The sequence below is a fragment of the Nyctereutes procyonoides genome, unplaced genomic scaffold (genome assembly GCF_905146905.1).
Source record: "Nyctereutes procyonoides isolate TBG_1078 unplaced genomic scaffold, NYPRO_anot_genome, whole genome shotgun sequence".
Classification (NCBI taxonomy): domain Eukaryota; kingdom Metazoa; phylum Chordata; class Mammalia; order Carnivora; family Canidae; genus Nyctereutes; species Nyctereutes procyonoides.
The window spans coordinates 77,433,836-77,448,763 of NW_026575126.1; the positions used below are offsets into that span (position 1 = coordinate 77,433,836).

Sequence of the window (14,928 nt, forward strand, 5' to 3'; positions counted from 1 at the left end):
AAAGCAACCAGCTTTCCAGCTGTAAGTCAGTTTCAGGAGTTCTTTCCTCCTTCCTTCCCTCAATTCTTCCCTCTACCCTCTTCTTTCCTTCCTTCCTTCCTTCCTTCCTTCCTTCCTTCCTTCCTTCCTTCCTTTTTCTTACTTTCTTCCAACTTAATTTTTTCCAATGACAAAAAAAAATACTATTACAAACACTTTAGAACACACTGCAAAATATTAAAATGGAAAGAAAAATACCTCTCAGAAATGATCATTGTTAACATTTTAATAGTTCCTTTTAGGCTTATTAGTGCACAGTTTTAAAAAATCACAGAAGAGAACATATTTGCGGTAGACCTCCAGCCTCCCTGTATGCAAGCTGTTGTCTAATGTCCATCCCCCTCCACACACACACACACATACCCATGCGACTCTGGGCTTGGTCATCCTGACTTGCTTTGGCCAACAGGACATTAGCAAACATGAGGCAAAACAGAGTGCTCACACCTTGAGGCTTGTTCTCTTGCTCCTCTTTGGGTCCACCTAAACACTATGAGAAGAAGCCCAGGGTAGCCTGTTGGAGGATGAGAGATCACATGGAACAGAGATGAACTAACTGTCCTGGATGAAGCCCTCTTAGACCATCAGCCTGCCAGCCACCAGATATGAGAATAAGGCTGTCCCAGACTATTCAGATCCAGCTGCAAAACACCTAGACACACAAAACAAGGGAAATAATAAATGCTTAAGTGAATTAAGCAACTAAATTTGGAGTTGTTTGTCACATGACAAAACATGACTGGTATACTAATTTACCTAAAATCCTGTGACCTATTTTTTTTTGCACTTGATATTTCTTTTTTTTTTTTAAGATTTTATTTATTTATTCATGAGAGACATAGAGAGAGTCAGAGACATAGGCAGGCTCCCTATAGGGAGCCTGATGTGGGACTCGATCCTGGGACCCTGGTATCATGCCCTGAGCTGAAGGCAGACACTCAACCACTGAGCCACGCAGGTATCCCGCACTGGATATTTCAACACAAGCACTTTGTCATATGATTACAACTCTTCATGAACATCTGTTTTTAATGGTCACATAATAGGCCCTTGAGGGACAGATCTAGTTTACAAAATTGTTGCCTATTGTTTGACATTTAGGTTGCCGTAATTTTGGCAATCGTAATGCTCATGGGATTGATATTCTTATGCATAAAGGTTTTTCCTAAATTAGATTATTAGATTTTCTCAGCATGGACCCTCTGGAATTACAGAATTACAGAGTGAAGGTGAAAGATCTTTTATTTTATTTACCTCCTTACTGTGGAAATTTAAACAAAATACTGAAAAGTATAATGCATTTAATGGGCCAGAATTCAGCTTTAATAATTACTAATATTTGCCATTTTCCTTTCGTGTATCTATTCCTCATCCCCACGTTTTTTTCCTGAGGTATTTTAATCTCTCCTTTAACATAAGCATTTTTAGTATGTATTTCTAACTGATAAGAATTTAAAAAAAAAACAATACATAAGCACAATTTCATCATCACACTTAACAGCATGAACAACAGACATTAAAATCTTCCAACAATAAATCCATGTTAATTTTCCCTCATTTTCTGAAATTATATTGATTTGAAGGATAAGAAGGTCTTGGTTGATATATGTCTTATCACTCTTGTAAATTCTCCATAAACTGGATTTGGTTGATTGCATCCTTATGATGACATTTAACACATTTCTCTAACCTTTATATTTTCTGTTATTCCAGACATTTGATTAGATTAAAATTTTTTTTGCATGAATACTTCATTGGGAATAGTATGCTTGCTACTACATCACATCAGAAGCCTCCAGAACATCCGGTTGGCCCTTTGTGTGATCTTAAGATTGATCAGTGGGGTTCCGAAGCTGTCAGCCTGATCATTTCACCAAATGTTTTCCACAGCCACCGATAGCTTAAATGTATTATCTCATGAGGGATTGTAAATACAGATTTTCTGGGGATCCCTGGGTGGCTCAGGGGTTTAGCTCCTGCCTTCAGCCTGAGGCATGATCCTGGAGACCCAGGGTTGAGTCCCGCGAGGGGCTCCCTGCATGGAGCCTGCTTCTCCCTCTGCCTGTGTGTCTCTGCCTCTCTCTGTGTCTCTCAGGAATAAATAAATAAAATCTTTAAATAAAAAATACAGATTTTCTAATCCTATAATTCCTTTTGCTGTAAAAAGAACTTTCATCAACTATTTGAGTATCCTAAAATAGAGTTGATAAGGAAAGTCAGGATAAATGCTGAATTCTTTTTTTCCTTTACCAACTTGCAGAACGAATTGGTATCCCAGAACTTTAAACGATACTTTTACTTTTGTTTTTTAGTATTAAATATTTATTTGAGAGAGAGAGAAAGAGAGAGAGTGGGGGGGGGGAAAGGGCAGTGGGAGAAGGAAGGAGACCCTTCTCCCTCTGCCTGTGTCTCTGCCTCTCTCTGTGTGTGTCTCTCATGAATAAATAAATAAATAAAATCTTTAAATAAAAAAAGACTGGATATTCTTGTTAAAATAGATGGATAGATAATATATATTGTATATTTATACATAAATATATATTACATATAAATCAATTGTTGTCATGGAGAATGTAAATGGACATCAATATTTTTTTAAATAGTCCTGGGTGATTTTATAGTACAACCAGGGTTGGGAATCACTAAACCAGTGCTTCTCAATCTGTGTTTACAAATTGCCTGCGCATATTGTTAAAAGACAAATCAGATTTGGCAGGACTGGGGTGGAGCTGAGATTATATATTGTGTATATATGTATTATAAATATACTAATATATTTCTACATTATATGTATTAAATGAATATATAAAAATATATATAAATATTTGCTATCAATAGGTTTTTAAAAATTGTATCTGTGCTAATTTGCCTTTATTTTTCATTCCTAGTGAGTCTGAAAGTTTTCTGTATGGGGTGCTGGTAAGGATGACAACAGACCTTCAGTTTTGGGGGCTGGCAATAGGTGTGCAGTTGAGTTCCCGGCACATATGTGGCATTGGTGCTGGTGGCAGTTGTGGGCGTAGTTGGTTTGCATCCCTAGCATGATGGGCTCAGTGCCTGGCAGTGGGAAGACTGGTTCCTTCATTAGGTCAGTTCTGAAACCGTCTTAGGCACTTATTCCTGGGAGCTCAGCTCCAAGCTCCTAATTGGTTCTTGGAGTACCCCAGTGCCTTTTCTGAGCTGAAGCATGTTTTGATATTATAACTGAGAATCTTTATTTTTATTTTTATAACTGAGAATCTTGACTAACAGTAGGCAAAACTAAATTGGGGAAGAAAGGTATTGTATCCGGTATGAATTGTAGGTGTTGTCTACAGTTCAGATGGATCCTTGATATTCTAAAGTGTGTAAAGTCTGGTCCATGTGGACCAGCAGCACCAGTCCCTGAGAATTTGTTGAAATGCTTAAACTCAGTCCACCCCAGTCCTGTTGAATCTTATTTGCCCTTTTTATTTTTTGGAAAGAGACAGAGACAGAGAGCCCGTGCACCTGAGGTTGGTGGGGGGTGGTGCAGGGGCAGAGGGAGAGGGAAAATCGTAAGCTGGCTCCATGGAGCCTGATGGGTTCGATCTCACCACCCTGAAATCAGGACCTGGGCCAAAATCAAGAGTCGGGTGCTTAACCAACTGAGCCACTCAGGCGCCCCTGATTTGCCTTTTAACAATATGCCCACAGGATTTATAAACACAGATTGAGAAGCCCTGGTCTAGTGTTTCCTAATGCTGGCTGTGCTTTAAAATCACTTGGAGACTATTTAAAAAAATATTGATATCCATTTACATTCTCCATGACAACAATTTATTCAGGAAAGAATCATCAATGGATCCTAAAGCCACAGGGCAAAAGGTTGTTGGGGAATTGCTTATTCTCAAAGAATTTCCCCACAGATCACTTATTGGTTACAAAAGGGAAGAATGACCTTTATTTTATTTTATTTTTTTTTAAATGAACTTTACAGCAGAGAAATCTAGCAGAATCCACATAAAAAGGGACAAAACTTAGCAACACAAATAATTGGGCCAAGTAACATCATGAGCTTCCTGATAAGAACACAACATCACCTATGTAGAATATCTGCCAAAAATGAAAATGATTAACCTGAATCTAATACTGAGCAACAAAGAAATACAGATAAATCCAAACTGAAAGACAATCTGCTGAACAGCTGTCCTGGACTCTTCAAAAATGTGTTTCATGAGTGCTGAAAAAGACTGGGAATTGTCCTAGATCGAAAGCAACTGAAAAGACATGAAAACTAAATGCATCTTTAATCACATACTAAACTGAGGGTGGAAAAGCTATGAAAGATATTTTCAGGACAATGTGGGGGAAATTTGATTATTAGTTAATAGTATTGTATTAATGTTAAATACTCTGGGTGTGATAATTATAATGTGATTTATGGAGAAGAGTAAACTTGTTCTCAGGACACACGCTGAAATATTAAGAGACAAAGTGTCATGAGACCTACAGTTTTAATGATTTTTTTTAAGATTTTATTTATTCAAGAGAGACAGACAGAGAGGGAGAGACACAGGCAGAGGGAGAAGCAGGCTCCTGATGTGGGACTTGATCCTGGGTCTCCAGGATCACTCCCTGGGCCGAAGGCAGGTGCTAAACTGCTGAGCCAGCCAGGGATCCCCTGTTTTAAATGATTAAAAAAAATCATAGATAAAAGAGAAATAAAGGAGGTGGGGGCAGGGGGGAAAGAGAAATAAAAACAAAATGGTAATATTTGGTAGACCCAGACCAAGGGTCAGTAATTTTTTTCTGTGAAGAACCAGATAGTACATTAGGCATTAGTTTCTGTCGTCATACTCAACTCCACTGTTTTAGTGTGAAAGCCGTCATAAACAAAATAGGTCTGGCTATGTTTCAATAAAATTTTATTTGTGGAAAATTATGTACTAATTTTAGCTCATTAAAATTAGAAAATAACCATTTCAAAAATTTCCTTCTCAAACTTGGTGAAAGGGAACTCTGTTTTACTTTCTATACGTCCATACTGTTTAAATGTTCAAAAGAGTGCTTTGAGTTTTTTGTTTGTTTTTTTTTTCACTAAATTGCTTCTTAGATTAGTCAGCTTTTGCTGCAGTAACAAACAACCCCAAATCTCAGTGGTTTATAATAAATATTTGTTTCTCATTTTATGTGAGGGCTGAAAATAGGCTGCACTTTGGCCCTGTGTATTTTCTTACTCTGGCACCCAGGCTGAAGAAACAGACCTATCTGGAACATACTGTTCTCATAGCAGAGGGCAGAATTGCTAGAGACCAAGCCAAACTATGCAATTGCATTTAATATTTCTGCTCAGACATGATGTGAGACGAGCCTGCTCCCAGGCCAAAGGCCAAAGGCCCAAGGCAGTTCCCAGTCAAGCCTCTCAATGGAAGTCTCAACCAGGGGAGTACGTATAATTACCTTATAGGGAAGGGAATGGAGAATTGTGAAACAATGATATACTTGACTACATTTCTTTTCTTTCTTTTTTTTTTTTAAGATTTTATTTATTTATTCACGACAGACACAGAGAGAAAGAGAGAGGCAGAGACACAGGCAGAGGGAGAAGCAGGCTCCATGCAGGAGCCTGACGTAGGACTGGATCCCGGGACCCCAGGATCACATCCCAGGCCGAAGGTGGCGCTAAACCGCTGGGCCACCAGGGCTGCCCTTGACTACATTTCTGTTCAGCTAAGTAAATTCCCTTTGAGAAAATATTTTCTATTTTTGTTCTTATATTTTTTTCCCTATTGATCCACTTTTTTCTTCTTAGTTTTTGATTCCCTATGTAAAACGTAGCTTTACAAAAAGCAGTGCTTTTCAAACTGTAGATGGTAACCCATTAGTGAGGCATGAAATTAATTTAGTGGAGGCACAACTAGTCTTTTGTATAAAAAACAGAATACAATAGAAAATTATAAGAGAACATTGCACATAGTAAAGATAAGGATTGTTTCATGAAACTTTTATTGCAGTTACATATATCTGTCCACAAACTAATAAAAGTTATAATTTTTGCTGTGAGTTTCAGTAAAAAAAATTTAAGTGTTGATGGAAAGGACAAGCTAGGCTGGGTGCCTAAGCACTTCCAATTCCCATCTGGATTCAAGGATGCTGGCATCCAGGGTAGAGGGAAGCTGGTTGCAGAATCTGATCACCAAGACACCCCTGAAGGCCAAGGGACTGTCGTGGATACAGCAGAGTGGCAGTCTCCTCCTCTTTCCGGTGTTGCATTCTCCTCAGCTGCAGAGACTAGAAATCCTAAAACTACATTTCCCAGGCACCTATGTGGCAGGGCTCCAGGTGAGTTTTAGCTTCCACTCATCATATGTTGTGGTAGGTCAGAACTGCACACATTCTTTGCTACTCCTCCCATTGAGAGGTAGAATCCCAGGAATCTGACGTTGGAGACTCGTGTGGCCAAAAGAATGCAGCAGAAATGATATTCTTGAACTTCATTCCTAAGTTCCTAAGAAGTCTTACAGCGTCCACCTCTTGGAATATTTTCTCTGGAGGAGCCAGCTTCTGTGTGAGAAGTCTGACTGTCCTCGACACCCATCCTGTGAGAAGCCCAAGCATCTGGAGGATGAGACCAGCACGTAGAGGTGCTCAGTACAGCAGTGAACAGTATTATTTTGGAAATAATAAAATTTGGAAGTAAATCCTCCAGCCCCAACTGCACCAGCATGGATCAGAGATGAACCACCCAACCGAGCCTTCTCCTGACTCACAAATCATGATCAAAATAAAATGGTTATTTAAGCCACCAAGTTTCAAGGTACTGTGTTTTATAACAATAGATGAATGGAAGAGATGCCTTTTCTCAAGACTTGGAATGGAGTTAAGCAGAGAGACAGTGGCATGCAAGGCGCCCAAGGGATCAAAGTTTGCATCTTGTTTGGGCATCTTGAAGATGTGTGGTATGCACCTTTCCTTTTAGGCCTCCACCCTTAGCAGCACCCAAACTCCAGGATAGGACACTTGGGAACCAAGAGACATTGTGCTGAGAGAATCCAGAGGCTAACATAAGGACCAAAGGAAAGCCAAGGAGAATTGGGGGTATAGAGCCAGAAATGAAGCTGGACAGAGTGAGAAACTCAGAGGGGTAACATTTGCTGGACACTTGATGTGTGCCAAGAGTACATCCTCACTCTATGAATGTGATTTTATTTGATCCCCCAACTATCTTTTTTTTTTTTTTAAAGATTTATTTATTCAGAGAGAGTGCAAGAGAGGCAGAGACACAGGCAGAGGGAGAAGCAGGCATCATACAGAGAGCCTGACGTGGGACTCGATCCAGGGTCTCCAGGATCACACCCCGGGCTGCAGGCGGCGCTAAACCGCTGCGCCACCGGGCCTGCCCTCCCCCCAACTATCTTACGTGAAGAAATTAAGGCACAAAGAAGCTAAGTAATTTCAAGGTCCTGCAACCAGTAAATGGCAGAGCATGGATTTATCTGACTGCTTGTGCTCCTAGCAGCCACTTACACTGGAATGGCTTCCAAGACCAAGGGCCAAGTCATTCAAAGGATGTTGAAACCACAGTGAGCATTAAAGGGCATGTGAAGTGTGTGTATGTTCTTGCACAAAAGTACAGGTGGGATTCAGCCACACAGAATGATCCTTGACTCAAGGTAACTCATGAGCGAGGCCCTACCCTCACTCTCTAAGACACTGTTTATAGACACCATTATTGTTTCTACTCTGTGAGTGCTGAAAGTTCCTGTTGGGATTCTAAGGCTCTTCTTTGCTCCTGGTAACCAGAGCCTGGGTTCACCTTAGCATGGCTCAAAGCCCCAGACAGTTCAGACCTCTTATACTGGTTCAGGTGTGATCTGGGTTGGGGCTGGCCAGGAAAGTTGCTGGAAAAAGGGCTGGTGTAACTCCCATGATTGTGTTATACTATATGGTGAAAGGGATGTTACCCAAGTGGACCTAATCTGATCATACAAGCGCGCTAAAAGCAGAGTTTCTTTAGCAGAAGAAGTCGTGACAAAGGTTCCCTTTTTTGACCAAACTCTGGCCATGCTCCTCTGTGCCCTCTTCTCCACAAGGAGAAGTCCATGTTGGACTATAAAGACTTGAACAGGGATACCTGGGTGGCTCAGTGGTTGAGTATCTGCCTTTGGCTCAGGGCCAAAGATTCTGGAGTCCCGGATCAAGTCCCACATCGGGCTCCCTGCATGAAGCCTGCTTCTCCCTCTGCCTATGTCTCAGCCTTCTCTCTGTGTCTCTCATGAATGAATGAATGAATAAATAAAGACTTGAACAAACACTAACCTAGTTTCCAACAACTCAAGGCCACATCCCTCGGATAACCCTAGCCCTCTCAGCCCTGCCTGAGAAAGCTCAGTTGAGTTTTATTCACATTAGACTCTTTCCCCTATTGCAATAGTTGTTACTGATTTTCATCTGTCCCTAACCACTTTGACTAATGTCCAGCTTTGTTTACCTTTGACAGAAGTTGGAGAGATTCCAGGCAAGAATGATTCAACACACTGTTGTTGGTTTGAAGATGGAGGAGCCATGTGGCAAAGAATGAGGGTGGCTTGTGGAAGCCAAACACCCACAGGAAAACAGGGACCTCAGTCCCAGGAACTGAATTCTCCCCCTGAATTTTCTTGGAAATGAATTCTTTCTAGAGCGTACAGATAAGAGTCCAGTCAACATCTTGATTTATGTCTTGTTATATTTTGAGCAGAGAGCCCAGTCAAGCATGCCTGGACTTCTGTCCTACAAAACTGTGAGCTAATGGGTGGGCGTTGTTTTAAGCTGCTAAATTTGTGGTAACTTGTTACACAGCCATAGAAAAGGAATGCACCCTTGGTTTGACCCAGAAATCCCATTTCTAAGAATTTACCCTGAAGATATACTGTCAATAATACAAATACATAGGTTATTCACTGCAATATTATGTTTAATTGCAAAATACTGGAAATTTCCTAAATGTCCAAGCAGAGGAGATTGGGTGAATAAACTCTGGCATAGACAAGAGCTCATGGAGTAAATAGAACAAGGAAGACTTCTGTGAGCTGAGATGCAATGATTTCCAGAAGATAACTGAAGAAATTTAATTGCAGAAAAGCATATTGTGAAGGAAAAACTGTTTTCCTCTACATTACACACAATACTCTGAATACATCTGTACTCCATATATGTGGTAGCTTTTCCCACATCAAGCAATTTTGTGATGCTGCCTAGGTAGCCTATAATTTAACTCAATTTTTACATGATCTGCCTAGAGAGAGCACCAGACCCCACAGGTTAAGGACTTAGTCCCATAAGATCTCCCCACTTCAGACATCAATCATAAATTCAGGTTGTTACATGTGCTTCTGAAAGGCCATAAATTGGAGGTTCCCATAAACTCCTGTTTAGATTTAATTTATTCACTAGAGTGGCTCACAGAACTCAAAGAAATCAGTTTATTATGACATATTATAAAGAATACAGGGATCCCTGGGTGGCGCAGCGGTTTAGCACCTGCCTTTGGCGCCTGGAGACCCGGAATCGAATCCCACGTCGGGCTCCCGGTGCATGGAGGCTGCTTCTCCCTCTGCCTATGTCCTGTCTCTCTCTCTGTGTGACTATCATAAATAAATAAAAATTAAAAAAAAAAAAGAATACAGATGGGGGTGCCTGGGTGGCTCAGTTAGTTAAGCGTCCAACTTTTGGTTTCAGCTCAGGTCATGATCTTAAGGTCATGCGATGGAGCCCCACATTAGGCTCCGTGCTAAGTGCAGAGTCAGCTTAAGATTCTCTCTCCCTCTGCCCTCCTCCTGCTCTCTCTCGCTAAAGTAAAATAAACAAATAAATAAAACCTTTTTTTAAAAAAAGGATACAGATTAGCAGCCAGATGAAGAGGTACATAGGTTGGGGCTCAGCAGGATCCTGAAGACAGGAGCTTCTGGCCCATAGAACTGGGATGTGACACCCTTCAACATGTGAATGTCTTGTTCAAGAGTCAGTGGGAGATGCTGAAAGTTCCAATCCTCTAAATGCTTGGACTTTCCGGGGATGATCCCCAACCTAAGGGTATCTAGGGGCCTCACGCTGTCACTTCATTTGCCTACAGTCAATTGTGCTCAAAAAGGATCTCATTAGGAGTAACTAAAGACACTCCCATCATTCAAGAAATTCCAAGGATTTCAGGAGCTCTGTGCCAGGAGCCAGGGACAAAGACCAGATATATTTCTCTATTTTTTTTTTAAGATTTTATTTATTTATTCATGAGAGACAGAGAGAGGAGAGAGAGAGAGAGAAAGAGGCAGAGACACAGGCAGAGACACAGGCAGGCTCCATGCAGGGATCCCAACGTGGGACTCGATCCCGGGTCTCCAGGATCAGGCCCTGGGCTGAAGGCGGTGCTAAACCGTTGAGCTACCCGGGCTGCCCTCTCTCTTGTTTAAGATTGTATATATTTATTTGAGAGGGAAGGAGGGAGAGAGAGCAAGTGAGAGCACAAGAGCAGGGGGAGGGAGAAGCAGACTCCCGCTGAGCAGGGAGCCCAAGTTGGGGCTTGATTCCAGGACCCCGGGATCATGAACTGAGCCAATGGCAGACACTTAACTGACTGAGCCACCCAGGTGCCCCAAATATGAGATCTATTTCTTTTATTACACACATGCAGTATGCTTATATTTTGCATGAGAAGAGAAAATGAGAAAATGTACATATATCTGCTTATAATTACAAAATAAAACCCAGGAAGGATAAACAAGAAAACAATGCAGTTGGTTGCCTACAAGAGGTGGAGGGGACTAGGTGGAAATGATATTTCTCTGAGCATATCTTTCTGTATGATTTTGACTTTTGAAAGCATGGCCATCCCACATAGTCAACAATAAAATTAAATCAGTAAGAATGGCAAAAAGGTACATTAGAACTGAAGGCAAACTAAAACTAAATCATGTTGTGAGTAAGTCCCATAATCACACTGAACAGGAAAAAAAAAGAATTAATTCGAAGTAATTTAACACAGTATTCGACTAAATTTTCTCCACTGGGGACCGGGGATGTTGTGAGGAGGGGGAAGAATTGCAAATACATCCTCAACTCTTTTTCCTGGGTCTGCTGTTTGAAATGGGGTGGGCAAAGCAATTCAGAAAGGATTCTAGGTGGAACAAACTATTTTAGGTATAATATAAGATTGAGCAAAAGTGTTGAGTTGGGAGCCAGGAATCTCACGTAGGGAGAAGGGACAACCAAATAGGGAATGGGAAAGGTGGGAAATAACCCCGTGAGGGGGTATCAGTATAAATCCATGATTTCCAAGATCTGTATATGCAGATCTGTCTATGCCACACATGTATACATATGCAAACATATGTACATATGTACACGTGTGTATATATGCATGTATGTCCTAGCTCTGTCCATTGAAGGGGCCAAGAAGCAAGGACACTGCAGTAGCGCAAAGGACACCTAATTCTCTGAACTTGAGCTCTAAGAACTTCACTACGAAATGAATCAGGCTCCTCAAAGTAATGGGGGAGATGTAGGCTAAGTCCTAGACATAAGAAATGCTTGGAATCCTATTATGCCAAAAAGTAAGGAAGTGCTTTTTTTAAAAGTGCGTTTAGGTTACATGGGCCTAGAAGACAGCTTGATGGGGTTCTCACTGGCAAATGTAGGACAATTTGAACACCAAAATAAGAATTGAATTATAAATCCCTAAAAAGGGACGCCTCGGTGGCTAAGCAGTTGAGCGTTTGCCTTCAGATCAGGGTGTGATCTCAGAGTCCCAGGATGGAGTCCCACATCAGGCTCCCTGCATCTCCCTCTGCTTCTCCTTCTGCCTGTGTCTCTGCCTCTTTCTCTGTGTCTCTCATGGATAGATAAATAAATAAATAATCTTAAAAAAATAAAAAGAAAAAAATCCTTAAAAAAAAAAAGGAACTCATGAGTCTATAGCATGTGTCCACAAATACACAAATTGAGAGAGGGGAGATCTCTTGTTCATTGGAAAATGCTGACGGCAGAATGGAAATGTGGAGGGAGTGTTGGATTACTGTTTTGGAACTGTCATGGTAAAGAGTGGATGGGCAAGAATCATCGGTGGATGCTAAATCTAGGAGACAATTTTGATAAAGAACATGATTTGTGTGGTACACCTGGGTGGCTCAGTGGGTTAAGAGACCAACTCTTGATTTCTACTCAGGTCATGATCTCAGGGATGTGCTCTAGGCAGGGCTCCATGCTCAGTGTGGAATCTGCTTGAGATCCTCTCTCTCCTTTTCCTTCTACCCCTTCCCCTACCTGTGTGCTCTCTCTCTCTGAAATAAATAAATAAAATCTTAAAAAAAGAATATGATATTTGCATGATGTCCCATACTGCTTATTAGTTGCAAGGGAGAAAAAAAAATCCTAGCAATAATCATACAGTAAAGTATTTAGGGGTTAAAGGGCTGATATATTTAACTCACTTTAAGATAGTTCAGGGGGGAATATGTATTTTTATATTGTGCTGCTTTTATTTTTGCAACTTGGTGAAAGTTTGACATTATTTATGGATGGCTTAAAAAAAATTTTAAAACCTCCTACTTGGAAAGTCTCTGAGAGTAAAGCTCTTGCAGAATGCAGTTTTCATCCAAAGAGAGGGTTGGGGCCTGACTGAGTGATCATAGCAGATAAGTAGCCAGGCTAGGGGACTACAGCTGATAGGATAGAGAGGCTGAGCCCCAGGAAACCAAGGTGGGAATGGGCCTGAGGCCTGTAGAAGAGGTGAACGTCCACCACAAAATCTGATCCAACAGGCTACCCATACTAATGCATGCTTCTGGGCATGTACGTCCTCAGCCTGGGCCAATCTCCCAGCCGTAGGCCACTATCAGCCCTGACGACAAGCTTCCATCCCTGAAGATCTCCAGACATGGGTTCAGGATCTCCTATACCAGCCAGACGTGATCCTGACCTGCTGGAGCTTGTTCTTGGCTCCAATTCTGACTGCATCCCCTCATGCGACCTCGCATGTATCTGGTGAGTTCTCCCTCCTCCCAGCATTCAGACCATGGCTTTCCTCCAGATTTTCTGGCTCAGTGTGTCTTGCCCTGGCCCTGATTCCATGTCTCCCTCTGACTCAGGGCTCTGGCTCCCTGCGCCAAGACCCCACCCTGCCTATGTTCTGGTCCTCCCTGCTAAGGTCCCACAAGAGTCCAAAGAATGGGCGTGTGTAATCCAGAATCTGTCAGATTACTAAGACCCTCCACACCTATCATGTGAAAGGACAACTTGGGGCTCCTGCTCTGCCAACCCAGGTACTGAGCCAGTCATGTCTGCAGGACACTGCAGATACATAGTGACCCATGAAGCTGCAAACTGGGGGTGGAACCAGCTCCTGACTACTGAACACACCCAGCATGTCACAGTCCATGGCCCTCTCTCTAGGTCAGGCAGTGTTTGGGAAGCACAAGGAAGGAGTATCAGAAATAGGCTTGTTCAACAGACCTGATTCTTGGAGTCCCCCATTTTCAGCTAATACTTGCTTCCCCAACTCTAGCATGTGAACTCCAGTTCTAGAGCAGCTGGTCCTAGAGTCTCCTCCCATTTCTGCTGCTTATTAGTTATGCCCCTTGCACTACTGTTTCTCCTCTGCAGCTTTAGTCTCTTCTTTTGTGATGTAAGGACAATGCACATGAAGACCCAGTGCAGCACCTGGAGTGTGGCTGGTGTTCAAAAATAGCAGCCACTGATTCAGGAAAGAATCATCAACAGATGATGATGAAAAGTTTGATGAAGAAGAGGATCTTCATATAATTGTAAAGTATCTCTCCATAAATTACTAATTAATTTAAGAAGGGAGAAAAAAAATCAAAGGACACTATCAAGAAAGTGAAAAGACAACCCACAAATGGGAGTAATTTGCAAATTGTAATTCTGATAAGAAATTAATATCCGAAATCTATAAAGAACTCCTGTCAGAACAACAACAAACACAATTCAAAGGACTTGAGTAGACATTTCTCCAAAAAAGATTTACAAATGCTTAGTAAGCATGTGGAAACTTAAACATCATCGATCGCTAGGGAAATGCAAATCAAAGCCACAATGAAGATACCACTTCAAAACCATTAAAGTCGCTATGATTAGAACAAAAACAAAATGGAGAAAGAGAAATGTGGGCAAGGATGTGGAGGAACTTATGTGCATTGTTGGTGGGAATATATATATATATATATATATATATATATATATATCATATATATCATATATATATGATTCTATTTATTCATGAGAGAGAGAGAGAGAGAGAGAGAGAGAGAGAGAGAGAGAGAGAAGCAGGTTCCATGCAGGAGCCTGATGTGGGACTTGATCCTTGGACCCTGGGATAAGGCACTGAGTCAAAGGCAGATGTTCAATCACTGAGCCACCCAGGTGTCCCTGTTGGTGGGAATATAAAGTGGTACAGCTGCTGTGAAAATGGAAAAGTCATTTCAATTTGTGATAGTTCTTTACAAAGTTGAAAATAGAATTACCATATAATCCAACAATTCCACTCATAGATAAGTATCAAAAAAATTAAAAGTAGGGTCTCAAATGGATACTCATACACCAATCTTCATAGCAGCATTATTCGCAACAGCCAAAAGATGAAAAAAGTATTCATCAACAGATGAATCAACAAAATGTGCTATATATATACATATATATATATCTATCTGTATACATATATATATCTCTATCTATCTATCTATATCTGCCTTTGGCTCAGGTGCATGAGCAGGGGGAGGGGCAAAGGAAGAGGGAGAAGCAGACTCTCCACTGAGCAGGGAGTCCGACCTGGGGCTTGATCCCAGGGCCCTGAGATCATGACCTGAGCTGAAGGCATTAACTGAGTCACCCAGGTGCCCCAAGGCAGCCACTATTTTAAAATCAGCTAAAAATGATTAA

The 14,928-nt window shown here is 41.3% G+C and overlaps 1 protein-coding gene across 3 annotated transcripts in view; it reads right to left on the minus strand.

Moving 5' to 3' along the window:
• Positions 1–14,928, minus strand: part of CRCP (CGRP receptor component) — a 100,037-nt gene that overhangs the window by 27,317 nt on the left and 57,792 nt on the right. The window contains exon 6 of one of the 3 annotated variants that reach the window (XM_055339261.1): positions 3,790–6,618. The exons of the other annotated variants lie outside the window; for them this stretch is intronic. Coding sequence (XP_055195236.1) covers positions 6,403–6,618 — 216 coding nt within the window. The 3' untranslated portion in view covers positions 3,790–6,402. Of the gene's footprint in view, positions 1–3,789; positions 6,619–14,928 lie in introns of those variants that run through there. 3 annotated transcript variants of the gene reach the window in all.